Genomic DNA, 19,824 nt, shown 5'->3' on the forward strand with positions numbered 1-19,824 from the left:
GCTGATAGCCGCCTGGTATGTATTTAGCAACAGTGAGTTGCAGAGTTTGGAATGATTTGGTGGGCCCTGGCTGGTGCCAGTGCAATTACAACCTATCAGAGTACAGAACCAAGAACAAATCTAGGACCCCATCCTTTGATATGACCTTTGTTCTCACCAAGTGTATTTGCCAAGTGAAAAAACAAAGGCTGATCTGCGGGGGCAGGGTGGAGGGCAAGGTCGTCCCTATGTTTTGAAGTAGAGCCTCCAATGTGGGTCTACAAACCGAAACTCCAACTTGGCACCCCAGAACCGTGGGATGAGGGGAGAGAAGGGAGGTAGGGATTGAATCTGAAGTGTCTGATCAAATTTCAAATGAATAAATTTGGCCCTTTTTGGTTTAGCCTTATTAGACCTTAATTCTGTTCCTCTAATAACCAACAGTGAGCAGTTGGCTTGCCTAAGCCGTAACTCTGGTTTGTCCATTCCTTGACTGCAGCCACATGCAGACCTCTAACTCTAGCTGTGGAACAGACTTCTGGTTTAGCTGTAACCCTGGCCCCGGCATGAGCAGTGTTAAATGCAGCGCCCACTATTCAGAGACTGCGCTGCTATTGTTTTAATGTATGGTTTGTCTCTGAAGCCATCAGGTTTTCTAAGAAGAGAACCATCCCACACTCAGTACAGAGTAACTGCTCTGGAATTGTGCCCTGGATTAAATTTTACTCTTGACTTTGCAGTAGTTGGCTGTCTGATTCCATTAATCTGATCCCTGTCAAAAATAGTTTCAGACTGGTAGCTGCTCGATTTAACCACTGCACAATCTCTTCTATGCTAGAGAAGGGCCTCTTTTAAGAAAGGGTTACGGCAAATGGAACACTTATTCCTTACAGCTGGAACTATGTAAACTATGTAACAGTTCACCCCATTCTAGAGAGAGGTTCCGTTTAAACATTGACTTTAAATAGGGAATCCCACAAAACTAAAGCTATCTAACACAGACCTGACTTACACTGAGAATAGCTTCTTGCAAGGCTTCAGCATGTGGCTAAATCCCAAAGGCACAGAGAAATAGCCCAACAATATGAGGTAAGCAGAGCTTTGTGCATAATGTTCCTGTGACTTGTATGGCTGCAAAATTGCCACGGAACTTTATCCAGAAGCTTTCATTTAAGCAAAAGCAAAATCCTTCTCCTTCAAGGCTGGGAAGAGCGCTTTCCAAACATAAACACATGCTGTGAATTTCTGAAGAAGTGGGTTTGTCCCACAAAAGCTCATCCCCTAATATATTATTTTTTTAGCCTTTAAAGTGCTACAGGACTGCTGGTTTGTTTTGTGAACATATTGTGAGGTTTGTCTGAGTCAGCTGCTGTGGAAAAGTAAGCTTCCCAGCTCAGTCCAGTGGGGAAAGAGGCTAATTCTGAAGCAAGCTGACCAACTGAGTGCTAGCGTGAACTGATTAGCTTGATGTTTGTGCAAAAGTAATGCACTTGAGTGTCAATTTGGTATGTCATGGCAGATATCAGCCACTAAAGCAGCAAGTTGCCGTGATGGGGAGCAAGGAACTCAGGCTGCCTCCTTTGATGTTTAAGTTCTTCGCTGCTGCCCAAAAGAGGAAGGGAGAGAAGAGACTCCTTCCCCAACTTCCAAAGCATCAGGTGCCTTCTGGATACTATCATGAGTGTCAAAAATGAGTGTCACCTGCCCTGCATCCAAATGGGTCCCACTTGCCCCTTCAATCAACTTTGTACAAGGCATGTTTAACATTTTGGGAGAAGGATATAATTATTATATGGGAATACGTCATTTTCATACACAGCCCTGACTGGAGTAGGTGTGGTTGGGGGAAGCCGACTGGAAGGCAGGAAACCAAAGGCTTGTCCTAACGGGGATCCCTGCCATACTGTTGAGATCTTGTGTTATCATAAAACCTAAGGCTTTGGAAAAAAGTGGAATTAACCTACCTTTTATTTCCTTGACAAGGTCTGGGCTGGTTTTCACTGTGAACTGAGGCAAATGGGGGAGATGGGTTTTTATCTGATCCCATCCACCTGCCTCCACACACTACTTGGTTTAACAAAGGCTTGAGGAAGATCCCAGTTAGCATAGCCCATTTGACTGCAAGGAGGCTAACATTATTAATCTAAGGCAATTCCATATGCAGGGGTGTGTGAAGGGTGCGAATGAATCATAGAATCCTAGGGCTGGAAGGGACCTTAGGAGGACATCAACTCCAGCCCCCTGCCTAAAGCAGGATCAACCTTAACTAAACAAAACCGCAGAAATGTAGTACTTTAAAGACTAGTAAAATGATATATTTGGTGATGAGCTTTTGTGGGACAGACCTACTTCTTCAGATCTGAAGAAATGAGTCTGTCTCACAAAAGCTCATGAACAAATAAATCATTTTGTTAGTCTTTAAAGTGCTGCATTTCTGCTGTTTTGTTTTGTTGGAGTACAGACTAACACGGACACCTCTTTGTTACTATTCAACCCTAACTAAATCATCCCAGCCAGGACTTTGTCAAGCTGAGACTTAAAAACCTTTAGGGATGGAGATTCCAACACCTCTCTCCATAACACATTCCATTGCTTCTTCACCCTGCTGGTGAAGTAGATTTTCCTAATATCCAGCCTACATCTCCCCCACTGTAACTTAGGACCATTGCTCCTTGTTCTGCCATCCATCACTACTGAGAAAAGCCTCTCTCCATCCTCTTTAGAGCCCCCTTCAGGAAGCTGAAGGCTGCTATCAAATGGTCCCTCACTCTTCTCTTCTGTAAACTAGATAAGCCCAGATCCCTCAGCCTCTCCTCATAGATCATGTGTTCCAGCCCCCTAATCGTTTTCTTTGTCCTCCACTGGACCTGCTCCGGTGCATCCACATCCTTTCTGTACTGGGGGGCCCAGAACTGGATGCAATGCTCCAGGTGAGGCCTCACCAGTGCTGAACAGAGGGGAATAATAACTTCTCTAGATACCCCCTGTTGGTTTCTCTCCCTGCTGTGCTGTGCAGGGGAAGCCTGCAGGGCATGAGCAGGGAGCCCAGGGCAACCTGGGAGTTATATTTTCTTGGCCAGCCGCCCCCCCCAGACAGTCTGCCCTGGCGCAGGGAAGGGACTACATTTCCCAGCATGCCCTTGGCAGCTAGGCTCAGGAAAGGGAGGGAAGCACAGAGGAAGCTGTGAGACCCTGAACAACACTTGCTGGGCCTAAAGGTGGCTGCTGCAAGGGGAGGATGCAGGTGCACAGGGAAGAGGTGGCCTTGACTCCAATCTCGACCTCAGAAGACTGCAATGTTTTGGAATTTTGTTTTTTACTTACAGTACTAGAACAAGATCCTGGAAGGTAATCTCCATGAAACCTTTATTATTGGGTAACATTTTATTATGTTATAACAACCCTTTTACCAATCTCTGTTTCCACTCAAACTTTTCATTACCCTCTCTTATGAACACTCATTGCACAACTATTTTGAACTACTTTATATTTAAAAAATTGTGGTGCACATTTACCAAAAAATCTCCTCCACCTCCCCCTGGAAATCCCTGCATATGGGCCTGTAAGGGGACTGACTGGAAGGACGTTAGGTTTCTCATGAAAAAGCTGAGCTCCTGAAAGAGCTTAACCCTGACATGAAATTGGAACAAGTTTGCTGTAAAAATCCCACTGTGTGTTTGACTTTGTTTTTCTGACTGCTTGCCCCTCTGGGACATGATATCCCAAGCTAGGACTCCACCTCTTGATACTGGAGTGGCTTATGTGGAAGATGATTGTTTCCCCTGGTTGGGAGAGTCATGCAGTCCTGTTGTTGTGTGTTTACATATTCTTACTACCAGTAAGTTATGGGGAAAAGCTGATAGTTGCACTTAATCCTGAAAGCAATGAGATCAGTGTTCACTCTGACCTCTTACCTGGGGTTTCTGCACCCATGGGCCCTTTGCAGAAGGAGCCCAGATCCCAGCTTTGAGCCTCTGATGTGGTCAGTGTAGCAGAATCTAGATTTCCTAGTGCAGGGTTATTCCTAGCTATTCATCTCCCTGGCTTGTAGGAGAGTGTTAATGACCTCTGTCACTTGACATATCCCATCTAGCTTACACAGCACACAGATCCTATCCAGTGCTGCACATTCATTACAGGACCTGTTTCTATCTGTAAATCAGGCAAGTGCCCTGGCATTAACCCAGCTGACATGGGTGTGAGTCCAAAAGGATGCGCAGTCCCTAGTGTACGGTTACAACTGAGGGAGTCATGTTCTTGAGAGGAGTTGCAGAATAGCCTGAAGAAGGGGGTTGCCCAACCAGACTAGATTCTGTAGACTTGCAAATAACTGGTAGCAGATGTGTTGAGGTGGAATCAGAAAGGTGTGAAACTGAATGTTTGTTCAGTTCTAATAAAAGATCACCCATCTCAAAGCAAGCTTAAAAAAAGGGAAACAACAAGCTGAGGAGTTCAATGCCCTTGGCTCTCCTTGGGGCTTCGTTCTCTGAATTGGAGCTGGTGGGAACTGTGGTGCTTCAGGCCAGACAGAAGGTCATGGGACTCCTGGGTGACTGAAGGAAAAGGAAATGAATGTATCAATTCCACAGTTTGTGTGGTGGCTGAACGCACAGCTGGCTCAGTGAGGAAGTAAACGCTGAAGCTACGTTACAGGGCTTGAACCTGTGGCCTCTGAAAGCATGAGCTCTGCAGTTTGGCCTGAATTCCCTGGCTGTGAATTACTGTGGCAGAGCCATATCCCCTGTGGACTGCGCACAGAGGGGGACAAAGTAGCTCCCTGAACAAGTTGCACTAGAACGAAGAACTAACTCGAGTGCAGCTGGCACTGAATTTTTAAAGTTGTGAAGCAAGATGCAGTCTCATGCATTGCCCTACCTAAATGAAATATAGGGACTGAGCATCCTACCAGGTAGTTTTGCAGGACTGGGAGAGGCTGAGACTGGTGGCAATCGTAACAGACTAGGATGGCACTATGACGGCACGTGCATCATTATGCATCTCTACTATCCTGCAGCATCTCCTGTGATTCCAAAACCAGATCTCTTGGACTCTGTCAGCTCACACTTAGTTAAATTACATTGTTTCTCCTTTGTGGGCGCATTTCCTTGGACCATGAAAGCAGGGTTTCATATATTGCTTTTATCAAAAGTGTTTTATAATGATTAGCAGCTGTACAAAATCACTAAGTGGTCAACCAAGACTCTCAACAGTTTTCAAGTGGTCTGCAAAAATAAAACAAGAAAAAAAGTATGGGAACCATGGGGGTAAAACTTTTTCGAGGGTTGGTTTTTCCCTAGAGATACAAGTCTCAAAAGCTGACACTGGTTCCTTCGTTTGGCCATCTCACTTTTTAAAATCCTTGGACTGGGGCAGAATATAGAAAATCCCAGGTACTGAATCAGTGACATTTTAAATTCCCTGCAGATCATGTCTATGCGAAGTCTGCTGACACTGCAGGGAGAGGGTAATGAACTCAGCACTAAAAGCATTAATTTCTACCCCTGGTTACCTTATTTAATGCCTCTCATGGGTAGCACTAGTACAGGTATATGCATATATTCTGGACAGGCTGCTAGTAGACACCCATAACCCACTGTCACGTCTGTGTTATGTCTACAATAGTGCTTATCTGCAAATTTCCTATCACCGCACTAGCGTGGGCCAGCTATAGTTGAAGGACTACAAGTCTGAATAGGCTGCTAGTGCTCCAAATACTTTGCAGCTTAATCTGACCTGAGCAAAGTTAAGAGATGCTGGTTTAAATGTCAGCACCTATACGTCTAATGCTTCTACTATTCCTCCCATGAATGGAGCTTTTCCTGTGCTTCTGAAAGATGAGCGACACACATCAGTGTAGTCACAGCCACAGAAACACTCTACTTCTGCATTTCTTGGGGTTTCCTCCTCCCCTTCTCGTGATCTCATTTTCAGTGGTTTTGGTGTTTTGGCTGAATGTTCAGTCCTTCCTGCTTTGCCCCTCCCTACTGCCTTTCCCATATCATGTCGTCAACTAGATGCCACAGAACCTTTGAGCACAGTCATTTCATCAACATAAAAACCAGTTTCCTTTCTTGTTTCTTTCATAATTCAGGCTCAAAAGCCTCAATTGAAGGCTACTCTGTGCCCTCCTGGTGTCAGCAAGGCTGAAAACTACCTGCTGGACCCCAATGGTAACAAGAATGTAGTGTGCAGGTTTGTTTATAAAAGCACAATGCAAGCATTTCGGGATCGAGAGCTGCTTCTCCATTATTATGCCAGAGGACAAAGTACGCACGTTCTCAGAGATTTTTTTAGAATTACGACCTTGGAATGAGACTCAAGGCAAACTCTTTGTTGGGAAGCCTGTATAAGGCCCACACTTGATACAAGATGTCCAGAACTAATGGCTGTTTTGAAATATTTTCTTCATGTCAAGATGACTCATGTCAACACACTAAAATGGATTTATATTGAATTTAAACCATGCTGAGCTCTCAAATTATTTCTCTTCATCTCACACCCTGTACCTTGTTGGTTGTGCTGTTTATTTGCAGCTGTATTTATTTTTATACCAGAACTTTCATAAGAGTCCAGTTTTGTAACTAAGTCAAAAGCATTTTAGGTTCTTTATCCTTCTGGCTCCTGTCCAAATATCCACCCTTATTGTGGAAGCCATCTTATATAGATGCAATTTCACATTTCTTATTTCTCCACATACACAAGAGTGTATAAATTTTTTCTCACCTATTTGGGAATGGCAGGGAGGGTGAGCTCTACGGAACGCATTAATGAACTGTTTGGATTTGGGGCTCCTACTCCCTCACACCTGTTCCTCCTTGCTGATAACAGTTTTCTCTCTGAAAATGATTTATGTTTTTCTAACTAATTGCCTCTGACGTTGGACTTGTTTGTGTAAGGGTATAACATACCAGAGTTAGCTGCATCAAGCAGCCTTGCTGGACCTGGTTTTACCAGTGTCCAGTTTGGCTCATCTTTTGCCTTATTGAATTCAATAAAGCTGAATGCTAGCCGCCTAAACACAGGGAAGTCTTTTACTTCAACACCTGTTTATAAAACAGTTTGCCATATCACCTGGCATCAGATAATCCCCACACACAGTTCCAACCAAACCAGTTTGAAATTGCACATCTGAGCTCTTAGTGGAATATTTCAAAGAAAGGCGTGATTATTCAGCCTATTATCCCTATGCTTTCATGGCTGCCCTGCTGTGATCCTTACTGTTCTTCTGCCTTTGGCTAGTAATTCGGTTTTGGTTCTGCTGTCCCAGTATATTAGCATGTCCTCCATGAAGATGATTCCTAATTTTGCCAGAAATAGCACGGGTTCAGACTGTATCAGCGTGGTCATGAATGTTCCTTGGGTTATCATGTTTTAGGGTCACCCGATATCTGTCAATGGTACCATTATTGTACACAGGCTCAGAAGGATTACATTGGTCAGTGCGTGTGAAATTGACATTTATCAACAATCAACTTGGTACACACAACCAATAAAAAATACTGCTATGAATTAATGACTGCAATGTGCAAAGAGAAAAGGTATTTGAGAACTTAATCTGATTTAAGACTATTTGTTTTTTTTGAATGTGATGTTGTTTGTATTTAGAATTTAAACTTAATCCCCCATACTTTCACACAACTGAACACTTAAACAGATCAGTTTACTACTCATTTTTGCCTAATGAACTTACTAAATATTCTGCCAAGCCTACTTATTTGTGCTGTTGTCCCTGGGCGTGAAACAAACATTCAGGGTCCAATTTACTTGTTTCCACATGCCAGTTCGGCAATAACTCTGTTTCAGAATCCTGAAAAACCCCAGAAGAATGCTACTGACAGAACAATAATTGCTGTGCAGATGGACACCTGTTTATACAAATTGCTTACCCAAGACATCAGCCAAGATTAACTTCTGAAATTAATACAGATTTGCTGAGGTAAGGTTTGGGGTAAGGTTTTTTAAGAACAAGAGGAAAAAATAGTTTATTTGTAAAGGTTTTGGCAGTTTTTCATTCGCAATCTTTTCAATGGATGAAGTGTTTTTAGGGACACAGCTGTATCCAGTGCCTCAATCTGTTTATAAAGGATGAGGGGACTGAATGGGGTCTAGTTGTTAGTGTTTTCTCTAATTTCTTCCATCCAAGAGCTGAAGACGTTTTCTGTGCACCACGGCACTTGTGGATGTGCCCCACCAATAGAAACCCACGCTGCCTGCTGTGGGTGCTCTGCTAATTAGCTGGGTGGCACCTGAAGCTCTCCTGGATGGGTGTCCAACTAACAGGGAACACGGGTTGTTAGGGTGTGAGAGTCTGAACGTCTGGCTGTGCTAATCCTCCCTTATTCATAGCCCTGGGCAGGACCAATAGGCCCCATGGATTTTGCTATCCGGGGCTGCACTCAGCCCTGGATAAGTGGGAATGAACCAGAGGACAATGCAGCTTCTCTAAGGCTTCCCTGCCTTCAGGGGCCTGCCAGAGGGTCTCTCCTCAGGTTCTGGCGCAGGCTGTGGCACCTCTCCCCACAAGTGTGTGGGGGAGGGGGAGGCGGGCTGTGGGGTGCCTCAGGCTCTCCCCTGCAGGCAGGCTCAGGCCATGTACATCACCTGGCCCTGGGGGCACGGAGCCGTGCAAACCAGCGCCTCAGGCGCCTGGCAGGGGTGAAGCAGAGCCGCCCTGGCTCGGCCCCGCCCCTTGGGGGGGGCTCTCATTGGGGGGGCACCCCCCACCCGCATACTGCGGCCAGCCCCGCCCTGGGGGGGGGCGTCACACGCCAGCTCCTGTCCCCCTACAGCAGTGCCCGCCGGGGGGGGGGGGGGTGAGGCGCCCCTCCCCCCCAGTTCGCGCGAGGCCACCAACGGCGGAGAATGTTCCAGGCGCCGCGAGCGCTGCGGCAGCAGCCCCGAGGCAGGGGAGTGGGGGGGGACACCGCGGCCGGCCGGCGCGGGGGCTACTGGGGAGTGTAGTTCCCGCCCTGGCGGCTCGGCCCCGCAGCCGTCGCAGAGGGGACTACAGTTGCCGGCGGGCCGCCGCGCCAGGCTGGGTTGGCGCAGGCGCAGTCCGGGCGCCGGCGCCGCTATAAGGGGGTAGTTGGGCTGCAGGGCCGCCGAGTGCAGAAGCCGCCGCAGCGGGGCAGGAGCCGGCCGAGGTAACGGGCGGGGCCGGGCCGTCGTGGGGGGAGGGGCGGTCGCGCTTCCCTATTCCCGGGTGTGCGAGCGGAGCCGCTGAGGCAGCCGGGGGGGCTGGTCCCATTTGTATCCCTATACCGGGCAGGGGCGGGGACGACATCCCGCCCCCCATTCACGGGGCCGGGGCCAGTGCGGCTGGGGGCTCCCGGGGGGAAATTGGCGCTCGAGCTGGAGGCGCAGAAGGCAGACAAGGCCGCAGGCCCCTCCCTTGTTTACCTTGTGTGCTGCGGCTGTTCGCGGCCGTGTGCGTGTGTCCTGGGTTAGGAAGCGGGGCTGGGGCAAGGAGAGGGGGTGCTCCTGCCGGTAGAGCCGCGGGAGGGCCTGCCGGGGGTGTGGGGGTGTCTGCGGTAGCGGCACCGGCACCGGGGCTGTAGCCGCCGTGTGCGGTCGGCCCCGCAGAGGGTGCTGCAGAAGAGATGCTGCCGCATCCCGCCAGGTACAGCGAACGCTCGGGATGCAAACGGAGGCCCTGGCGGCGGCGAGATGCAAAATCATCCTCGCCCAGCGCAGACAGACAAATCCCGGGGCAAGCAGGGGAGGGGGCAAGGAGGGCCCGGGCTTTTCACTGGGCTTCTGCTTCTGTGAGTGGCGCTCTCAAAAGGGGGCCGAGGGGGAAACCTTCTGGCCTTGCTGTGTAGGCGGATTGTGTGGTGGCCTTGTGGGTGTTAGGGTATTACGGGGGAAAGGTGTTTGAGATTATGTATTGGACCAATTTCTGTCTCTCACCAATAGACAGAAAACGTATTTACAGGGTAGGAGAGAAAATCCAATAGATTTAGTAATAAACGGGGCAAAGGGCTATGGAAGTAGGATGGTGCTCTAAACACAATTAATACAAGAGGTGAATGTTACTGCATGTGTAAGGTTATGTGGTCCATTGCACCAGCTGGGACCTGCTGATGTATTTTTCTGGCTGCAATGTGGTTTGAATTGACCTTTTCCTTGGTGACTTTTTTTAAGTCAACAGATCAGGAGATAGAAATGTAAGGGCATAGGACAAGGTGACTTTGAGGCAAGCAGCTTTATGGCTGAATTAATTTGCTATTATAACCTGACAGGTTTAACAGTCTGAAAAGAACAGCAGTACAGAGTGTTTGGTTTTTTTTTTTTTTTTAATAAATACATAGGCAAGGAACAAGCTACAAAATGTATTTAAAACTTTTGATGAAGATGAATAGTACTTTTGAGGGAGGAAAGAGATCTTGAAGAATAGGGTCTTTTCATTGTGGATGTGGTGTTGTTAAGAGGACTAATATCTTGTTCTCCATCTGCAGACCTGTATGGTCTGTGGGTTTTGAAACCAGCATACTAATTTTGAAATGTTAATATGTAAAATTACACAACCAAGAAAATAGAGCTCTAGATGTTTGAAACATTTTTGACATTTCTAATTTGCTTGACTCAAATGATACCTAGCGGTTCAGATAACAGTGGTACAAAGCTCATCACCAAATCATTTTCTTAGTCTTTAAAGTGCTACATTGCTGCTGCTCTGTTTCGTTGGAGTACAGACTAACACGGCTACCTTTCTGTTACTCCTCTTCTGCACTGAGTCACTTCAGTACCATGGCTACATTAGGGTGCCCTCTAACTAGCTCAGCAAGGAATATGTGCTCTTAGATCAGTTCTCTGCAAGGCACTGTAGTAAAAGGATGTGAAAATTTGCTGCCCAAGGCTTTTGATTGGAAAGCTTCCTATAAATCATGCAGTACTGAATAGGGTGCAGGATATGTGCTTAAAATGGGATTTTAATTCTCTTCAGATTTTTCTGAGGTGAAAAACAACAGTAAACCCTGGCGTTTACGGAAGGAGAAGATGAAAGACATCGACCTAGGAAAAGAGTATGTCATACCCAGTCCTGGGTATAGAAGTGTGAGGCAGAGTACCGGCTCGGAGCAGCGCCAAGAGCAGGAGGGGTTGAAATTCCACCAAGCTAAATATAAGGTCAGTTTTGTGTGTGTGTGTGTGTGTGTGTGTGTGTGTGTGTAAAAATAAACTACATACAGCAACCGTTATTTTGCCGTATGAGTCTTATTCAGGTCTGCTACCTTGAAGGCCAGTGATGGACATTGCTGTGCTTGCACAGGATGTCATCTGAAGGAATGCTGTACACATCAGTCTCCTGAAGAATTGCAGTATGGGTGGGAGTAATGCTTAACAGATACTACTTACAATGTATGTGTTTTGACTATTAAAATAAACGAAATTACACCAAATATTCTGATGCACATATTTGGTGATGCACATGGTAGCTATCTTTAATGCTGTAATGTACAAGAGAAGTGTGTTACACAGATCAGACGTAACCACTGAGTAATACTTGTGAACACAGAAGCAACAGACAGCATGAAAACATGAAGAGTTCTTCGTACCCCATTCAGAGTTGATGGCTTGAAGACATTCTTAATCATACACTGTTTTTCAGGATTATTTTCTTGAAGCAGATGTTTAACTTGCCTTAGGCGTTAGTACTTAGAAGGATGAATTTAGAATCCTTGCTTACTTATGTCTTTATACCACTATTTACCTCTAGTCTTTACTGTTTGGTGCTGATTGTGTTTCTTGTACTATACCCAGAAGTAGTTAACTGCCCCTGTCAGTTAAGAATCAGACTCTGGTACTGGCATGGCTGTTCAGCTACTGGGCAGGTCTTGTCCATTGTTATCTCCACTGGTGAGTTAATAAGAATGGAGTTCTAGGTGTTCTGCACATGTATAAGTAGTTATCTTAACTGGACAAACACTGGGTTTTTTTCTGCCTGGTGACACACATTGCAAATAATAAATCTTGACAGTCATGATTCACACTTATTTAAAGGGGTAGTTCAGCCAGTTTATACCTGTTTTCAGTTAGATTAGGGATGTTTGCTTTGACTGTTGACACTTTCTGAAATCTATTGGTGTAGGTTTTTTCCTCAAGAATATTTTATATCTAAATGCGAACAAAGTAAATACTAGTCTTAACAACAAATTAAGAGATTAATATTTCAAACCAGTCTTGCTTGTGTGCAGAGAGAATCCAAACATAATATGAAACTAATGAACTTGCTCATTTGTCAGGATTCATAGAGAGCACCTACAAAAGATTAGCTCTCTGAAGTCAGCAGTGTGGCAGGGACAAGTTGCAGTGTGGTGTGGGGCTGGCTTGCATGCGAAGTTTATGAATGTTGCTAAGGTTAATATCAAGTAAAGTACTGATAAAGTGAGAAGCGATAGTTAGTTATTTTTTGGTAGTTGGCTTTAACCCTGGTTAAATCATCGCACTGCTCAAGGTTGGAACATTATAGAATGGCTTGTTCTGCAGTGGGACAGAAGTGCTGAGTGTGGCAAGTGCTGGCAGTGCCTGCAGTTCTGTTTGTTCCTGCACAGTGTTTATGAGTCAGCATAATATCCATGACCGACATTGTTCAAGGCGAGTCAGAAACATCTGCTTTAATGCAGGCAGTGATACTGGAGCAGGGCCCTTCCGAAGTCATAGTGTAGCTTCTTAGCATTGATGACGTTGTTATGATTGGCTTACAGCCTAATATACATTATCCAGTAGCAGCTCTTCACTCTGGAATTGGTGGTGACGACAGTGTTACCATTGGTGGGGAAGATTGCTTTTTCTTTTTTTTTCCTAGCTAATGGATTTTTTTTTTTTTTGTGTTTAGCTGTAGCCATATCAGGATGCTGCTTCTCATTGGCCTGCATCCCAAGAACATGCTTATACAGCTTATGCTCTGCAGTGAGCCTATTAAAGCTGCTTGGCATGAGCTGCTGTTTACCTCCTCCTATTCTGCAGTTAGCCTGGCATGGCTTGTTCTGATTGGGAGGGTGTTGTGCTTTAATTTATTCTCTTGAAACTGCTGAGAAGAAATAAGCTTAGCAGTCATTGCCTTTGAAATTCACTTTAAGCTACATTCAGGGTAGTCTTTGGAGATGCATCTGTCTACCTGGTCCTAGAGTAATTCCCTGTTGTGGATGGTCAGAAAAGGCCACACACCCTCTGGGTGTTTAGAACTTGTGGGTGACTCCCGTATGGAAAACAGAATCTTTGTCCAAGTGCAGAATTCTGAGTGGAATGCAGGGAACAAAGAAGCTGAATAGTCCTTGACCCCTGGCTGGACAGGAAGTGGCAGGGCTGGGTTTCATAGTTTGTTTTAAAATATTCCTTAAAAAGATGAAGGGATAACAGAAGGACAAATTGGGAATCTAGGCCTAATTTTAAAAAAAACAAAATAGGTATGTGAGGGATGGGGAGAGTAAGATTTAGAAAGGGCTGGTATAGGACCCTATTTAAAAAGAAAAAAAAAAAAAAAAAAAGGGGGAGAGATCACCATCTACCAGATCATCTCCTATCTTTTCTTGAGAGAGAGACCATGCAGATTGCTTAGCACAAGGCAGCCTAGTTGTTAGGTCTACTGGGCATTACCAATTAAATAGCCAAGATGAGAGGATCCAGCCAAAGAGCACTCGAACAATCTTGAGTTAGCTTTGCTTGATTGACTTACGGTCTCTCTCGTGCTTCTAGGCAGAGCTGCAGCTGCATTCGACCAGATGTGCCTCTGCGTCTTTTTCTTGCTTCAATTTTTAGCTCCAAGAAATACAGCTTTTAAGCAGCAGTAGTTGTGCATATCTTGTTCAGTGTTTTGAGATCAACAAAAAGCTTACTTGTCTCCTAAATAAGACCTTTGGGAACAAAAGGATGATGTATGATGCATTGTACAGTCAGGCCCCAGAAGCTATTAATGGGTGTCATGTCAGTCCAAGTTCACTCTCCAGTCCTGAATGTGAACATTTGCTTTTGTCCTAGGGGGTCCCCACTCATGTGCTATTTGTTCCTTCTGCTCTCAGGGCCTGGCACTAGGACCACCAGTTCCTGTGAAAAGAAGTCTGGAAGCTGTAGTAAGCCTCTTGCACTGCTTAAGTCTTGGAGCATAGGCCACTGTCAACCATTCACCAGCGTCTCCTGCCTGTCTTGGGCAGTCTTTTTCCTGTTCTGACCAGGTGTATCCTGTCTTGAGTGCAATGGTGTCCAGTTGAAATTTACCCAGTCATTGCTGTGCCTTTACCCCACCACATCCTGTTATGCTTATAAGACGCACATGGGATCTCTTTCAAGGGAAAAGACAATATGCCATGTTTATTGAGAACAGAGTAGAGGAGCAGTTAGCATATGCTTTATAAAGGCAATCATGTGCACACATGCATCCTGCATATGGTGCATAGTTACCAGTCCATGGTGGCTCAAGTCAGTCCTCACTCGGCCGGCCTTGCCTGACCAGTAAGAGTTGGGGTTGCTCTGAGGGTTAGCTTGCAGGACTGAACTTGGAATTCCATGACAAGAGCTTCGCTTCTTAAACTCAAATGGGAGCTTAAGTGTATATGGGTATTGCAGTGTCATGCTGCAGTCCTCCACCCTTAGGAGGTGTTAAGCTGTATCTTTTTTTTTTTTTTTTTTTTTTTTTCTCCAGAGTTATCCTTTGGTGAGTGTCAGGCTGCCTATCCTTGTCTTCCCCTCTTGGGGAGGGGGGGATGTTTTTGCCTGTCTCCAGGGTTCATCAATGCTGCTAACTTAATTTAGCATCAAGATACAGTGCATGTTTCGTGTAATCTTCAAGGTTTCTTCCTGTTGTCTTTAAAGTTTCCACTTCTTGCTCGCCTGGGCATCTGTGGTGGCTTTCACTCACCAAATAATTGTATCAGTTTCAGGTAAGATAGGTAATTGCTGGAACATACAACTTAGTTTTTGCTGCAGACAAGGGAGAAATACAGTAAACATCTAAACATAGACAGAAATAAAACCTATGGAACTTGTACATGAAATTATACAGGTTACTTAGTCTTATAACATTAACTAAATTATACACTTTTTGCTACAATCTGAGTGAGGCACCCTCCCCCCTCCCCACCAGATTGCTCGCTTGGTGTGAGCTGCCCAGGGTTGGAACTGCTACACCATGGCTGGAGGAGCCATCGCTGCTGCTGCTGCCACGTACTTGTCTCACTATGTGGTGGGGCATGTGGCTGGAGGGGCACCCCACATGTGCAGCTTTTCTGAGCTGCGCTTCCCCACATGTGACAGGTGGGGAGCGTATTGGGCACTGCAGTTTTAGTGTCTGCCTTCAGGTCTCTACACCAGGTGTTTCTGGCACACCCTTTTTTCCTTGTGGGTTCCAGCTTAAGGCTTGTCTTGTGATGGTGGCAGTTTTTTCTAAGGGTATAGGTAATCCATCGCCATCTTCTCTTCCTGATTTCTTCTTCAGCAGGAAATTGGTGAGTCAGTTGCCACAGGTCGTGGTGGTGGGTGTGGGGCCAGAGGATTTTAGAGAAGCTGTTGTTGATAGTCCTCTTTGTTTGCTCTCCAAGTTTGGACTCCATACAGTAGGACTGACTTGACACTGGAGTTCGAGTTCTGATATGCTTCGAATTCCAGTGTGTGTGTTTTGTTTTTTTTTTTTTTCTTGAGGCGAAAAGCTGTTCTTGCTTTCCCAGCCTTTGCTCTCACTTCAGCATCAGTCCTCCACCTCCCTTAATTGATGATGCTGCCCAGGTATGTGAAGATCTCAACTTCTTCTAGCACCCTGATGCCAAGTATAACTGGCTCTGTGCTACTGATGTGTTTTTCACTTGTGGATGGTCAAGCCAACTGTAGCTGAGATGACTGCAAGGTCTGATGTGTTCTCTTGGATCTGTCAGTGGCTGTGGGGCAGAAGTGCCAGATTGCTGAAGTCCAGGCCAGGGGTCCGCAACCTGTGGCTCCTTATAGAGCTGCAGCTCCAAGTGCTGCCACTGCTGACTCCATGTGTGGCTTTGGAGGCTGCTGCCCCTTAAACAAAAACCAAAATTCATTTGGTTCAGGGGTGGGTAGCTGAATTTAGTCGCTTTTAAGTGGCGGCAGCTGGAGCTGCTCAGCAGGGAGCCCAGAAGTGAAACTAATCTGGGCAGGGAGCTGCCCCATGTAGGTGGAAGTCTAAACCAGTAGGAGAGCTGGTGGGAGGATGTCTGAACCTGCCCCTGCTGGAGCTACACAGCCACCCTGAGGAGGAGGAGTGTGGAGGTGGCCACGGCTGCCACAGGACTGCGTGCCCTTAGTCAAGTTAAGCCTGGGGATGGGGTTGGGGCTCAGAGGGGTTAAGCTGGGGAAGGGGATGTGGGGACTTGGGGGTGAAGCCTAGGAGAGGAGGGTTTGCAGGATGGAGGAGGGGGGTAAAGCCTGGTGGTAAGGGATGGATTTGGGGGCCGAGATGGGTAAAGCCTGGAGATGGGGGGGCAGGGGCAGGGTAACTTAACTTTCTAACTGGGACAAACCATTTGTGTGTGCACTGTTCTTAAAATAGGCATGATAAAAGGCACAGCTTGACATTAAGGACTCTCCTATTCACATGCATTGCGGCTCTTGAAGGATTGTTTGTTGTCTTTTTTTTTTTTTTTTGGTAACTGAATTTGGAAAAAATGGCTCTTCTTGCTATTTCAGTTGCAGACCCCTGGTCCAAGCCATCCAGCTGGGTCCACAGTGTCCACTGGATTCCATTTCTTTCCCCTGATATCTTCATGACCCACTCTGTCCCCAGGAGAAAGAGGAATGGTGACAACAAGCAGTCTTGTCGGACTCTGGTCTTCGCTTTGAAGCTCCTTGTGAACTGTTGCCCATGGTAAACTTTGTAGTCCATTGCTTCGTAAGAGTTAACGAGGCTGACCAACTTGGAGCTGCCAGAAGGTTTCCCTGTGTAGATTGTTGAAGGCTTTCCTGTAGTTGATGTAAAGTGGTGCATTCCATTCTTTAGATGGCTCCAATATGAGTCATAATGCATGATGTATTTTTCTCAAAAGAGAAGCAGACATCTCTACCACAGCAGAGATTTTCTTTCCCTGTTTGAGAAGATGTGGGAAGAAAAAGATACAGTAATCCCTTGAGATACGCAAGGGTTGTGTTCCACCCAACTCTCCAATGCCTTGAATTTTGTGTAGGTCCATGAGGGTTTGTGGGGTGGGTTGGGGTCCTGGTGATGAACTGGGGCTTGGGGGTGGGGGTGTTGAATAGGGTGTTGAATATGCTCCCCATCTGTCACATGTGGGGAAGTGCAGCTCAGAAAAGCTGCACATGTGGGGTGCCCCTCCAGCCACATGCCCCACCACATAGTGAGACAAGTACGTGGCAGCAGCGATGGCTCCTCCAGCCATGGTGTAGCAGTTCCAACCCTGGGCAGCTCACACCAAGCGAGCAATCTGGGGGCGGGGCAGGGAGGTGCCTGACTCAGATTGTAGCAAAAAGTAGGGCAATCTGGTGGGGCATGGGGGCTGGAGGGAAGCCCCTGTTGTACAGCTGGAGGCCCGCACTGGGGGGAGGTGAGCTGGGGCAGGTTGGGGCTGGGTCTGTGGTAGTTTGGAGGTGAGCCCCCCCACATGAGGCAGGAGGTAAGCTGGGATGGTTTGGGGCTGGGTCCACAGGAGTTGGAGGGGAGTCCCAGGCATGTGGCTGGAGCCCCCCCTGCTGGGGTTGTGTGGGAGGGGGTGAGTTGGGGCCATGGGAGTAGGGGATGGAGCCAGTTGGGGGGGGGGGGTGTAATGGGGGGGTCAGGGGTGTTAGCTGCACTGCTGTGGGAAGCAGGGGGAAGGGGTTTTTGGCTCTCCTGGCTGCCTGCAGGGGCAGGCAGCTAGGTGAGCTGAAAGCCTTCCCCCTACTTGTTTGGAGATAAATACTGTGTTGATCTTAAACTCAATCTTTTTTTGTCCCCATAGCCAGGATCTGGTAGTGCTGTGAGAAGGATACACCTAGCTTTTGTGAAAAGAGCAAGTCACTCAGTTGTTTTAAAAACAAAACCTTCTAGTGCAAATATTGAACCAAAATCAAGAAGTGTAATGAATTATACATATGCTTTTGCCATACTGGATTTATTAACTTTTTTTGAAATGCGTTAAGCTCTTCACTTTACTCCTGTGCACTCCTGTATTTAACAGTATTTAATTTCCAGATGAAGGTTGCTGCTCTATGGTGCTACCACGTGTAAAGATAGATGCAGGGTTCCACAAACAGTCATTTTACTGTTGCTAAAAAGCCAGTGTGGTTTACCAGATTAAATGAAAATAAAGGGATGTTTTGAAACATTCATTGTTGATTAAAATTCTGGTGAGATGTTACACCAGGTGTTTAGTCTAAGACATGAACATACACACTCTTCTTAGGACACAGGTATCGGAGCAATGCTTAAGAACAGTGGTTCACTCACAAAACAAGAAAAAAAAAATCGTGGGTTTGCACACTGAGAAAAATATTTTCCTGGGATTCACCTTAACTTGTAGGGGGGCGGGAAAAACATCCAGTTAAAACGACAAACAGAGCAGCAAACAACAAAGCAAGGTAACATGCCAACAGCACGAGCCAGTCCAACCCAATCAAAATAACCACAACCTCATAGTGTTGGACTATGTTTCCCTTTTACTTCTCTGTGGCTGATCTTGAGATGGTCAGCATATTTATGGGATTCATTTCAATTGCCTTGATTACATCTTCTGCCTTCCTAGCAGACACAAGCTGTGAGAGCTTTTTCCAAAGGACAGTAATTGCGGTTTTTACTCCCATTGGTTCACCTGGGCTCAAGTTGCCTCAGGAAGAGATGAACTCCTTCCCTACTCATTGATCACAGACAGCTTGCACTGTTTACCTTTCCTTATCTGGGACCCTACTGGGCATTGCCCTTAGGGGAAAGTGGATCCTTGACTGTCTGTGAAATCCCCTGCAAAAAGGCACATTGTAAGAAATGGAAAGAATTTTACATTCCAGAAGAGCCTTTAAGGGCTGTGCTGGAAATCAGTTTATCACAAAGGTCTAAAACCCCCCCAAGTATTTTGGAATAGTTTTAGGTACTACTCCTGGAAATTCTTCAATTTGAGTTGAATGTTAATCTTAAAGCAGGAATTAGCTTTGGTTGTGCATGCATGTATTTGTGTTTTAAAAACATAGTAGTTTATCTCCACCATTCCCTAATAGGCTCTGCTTTTTCTTAGAGTACACAGCAGCTGGGAATGTGCTTCCCAGTGTGGGTAGAAGCAGTAGTTCTACTTCTGTTACAGTGTTTAAAAATAGGCTGGCCAGGCATCCTGATGTTAGGGGCTTTGCCTTATATAGGCAACTTATTTATCCCTCCCACTCCATCCTGTCCCCATATTTTCTCACCCTGTGTGTTCACTCTAGTTTATGTATACATATCTCATAGAAATGGAAGGGACCTTGAAAGGTCATCAGCTCTGGCCATACTTCTACAAGTCCTGCTGTGAGCACAGGAGGCTGGACCTGAAGAGGTTCAGGGTCTGCAGAGGAGCAGTAATCCCAACTCTGTGTGCTTTGTCTGGGGGAGACCATAGGATCTAGCTTAGCAGGACAGCGTGAGGAGCCCCAGAGAGCAAGAAGGTGGGCATCGGTAGCATGAGCAGCATTCTGTGGCACAATCTCAAGCAGACCACTGAGGCGGTAGTAAACAACCCCCTCATGAGCTTACAAGACCAACAAGGCAGCATGTTGGGCTGATGGCTGAGCCATTAGGCTTCCAGGACGGTGGTAATGGCTCTCATTAGCACAATTTAGCATTATAAGCAGATTTTACTTCACATACAAGAATGAGACACAGTCAAAAATAGGATATACAGATCCAGCAGATAACTGTAAAATTGTTACATGACC

The 19,824-nt window shown here is 46.2% G+C and overlaps 1 protein-coding gene and 1 long non-coding RNA gene across 7 annotated transcripts in view; both read left to right on the forward strand.

The window, feature by feature from the left end:
- The first annotated feature begins 3,205 nt into the window (after positions 1–3,205).
- Positions 3,206–7,800, forward strand: LOC142018481 (uncharacterized). The gene is made up of 3 exons (XR_012646834.1): positions 3,206–3,327; positions 6,071–7,517; positions 7,783–7,800. It is a non-coding gene; the product is annotated as an uncharacterized LOC142018481 (long non-coding RNA).
- A 1,077-nt stretch (positions 7,801–8,877) lies between these two features.
- Positions 8,878–19,824, forward strand: part of ABCC5 (ATP binding cassette subfamily C member 5) — a 65,236-nt gene continuing 54,289 nt past the window's right edge. For 3 of the 6 annotated variants that reach the window (XM_075004341.1, XM_075004348.1, XM_075004347.1), the window contains exons 1-2: positions 8,879–9,122; positions 10,925–11,106. In XM_075004341.1, the coding sequence (XP_074860442.1) occupies positions 10,978–11,106 (129 nt within the window). In that variant the 5' untranslated portion in view covers positions 8,879–9,122; positions 10,925–10,977. Of the gene's footprint in view, positions 9,123–9,457; positions 9,599–10,924; positions 11,107–19,824 lie in introns of those variants that run through there. The other 3 variants (XM_075004344.1, XM_075004343.1, XM_075004342.1) reach the window with 3 other exon arrangements.

This window comes from Carettochelys insculpta, chromosome 10 (genome assembly GCF_033958435.1).
Source record: "Carettochelys insculpta isolate YL-2023 chromosome 10, ASM3395843v1, whole genome shotgun sequence".
NCBI classification, from domain to species: Eukaryota; Metazoa; Chordata; order Testudines; family Carettochelyidae; genus Carettochelys; species Carettochelys insculpta.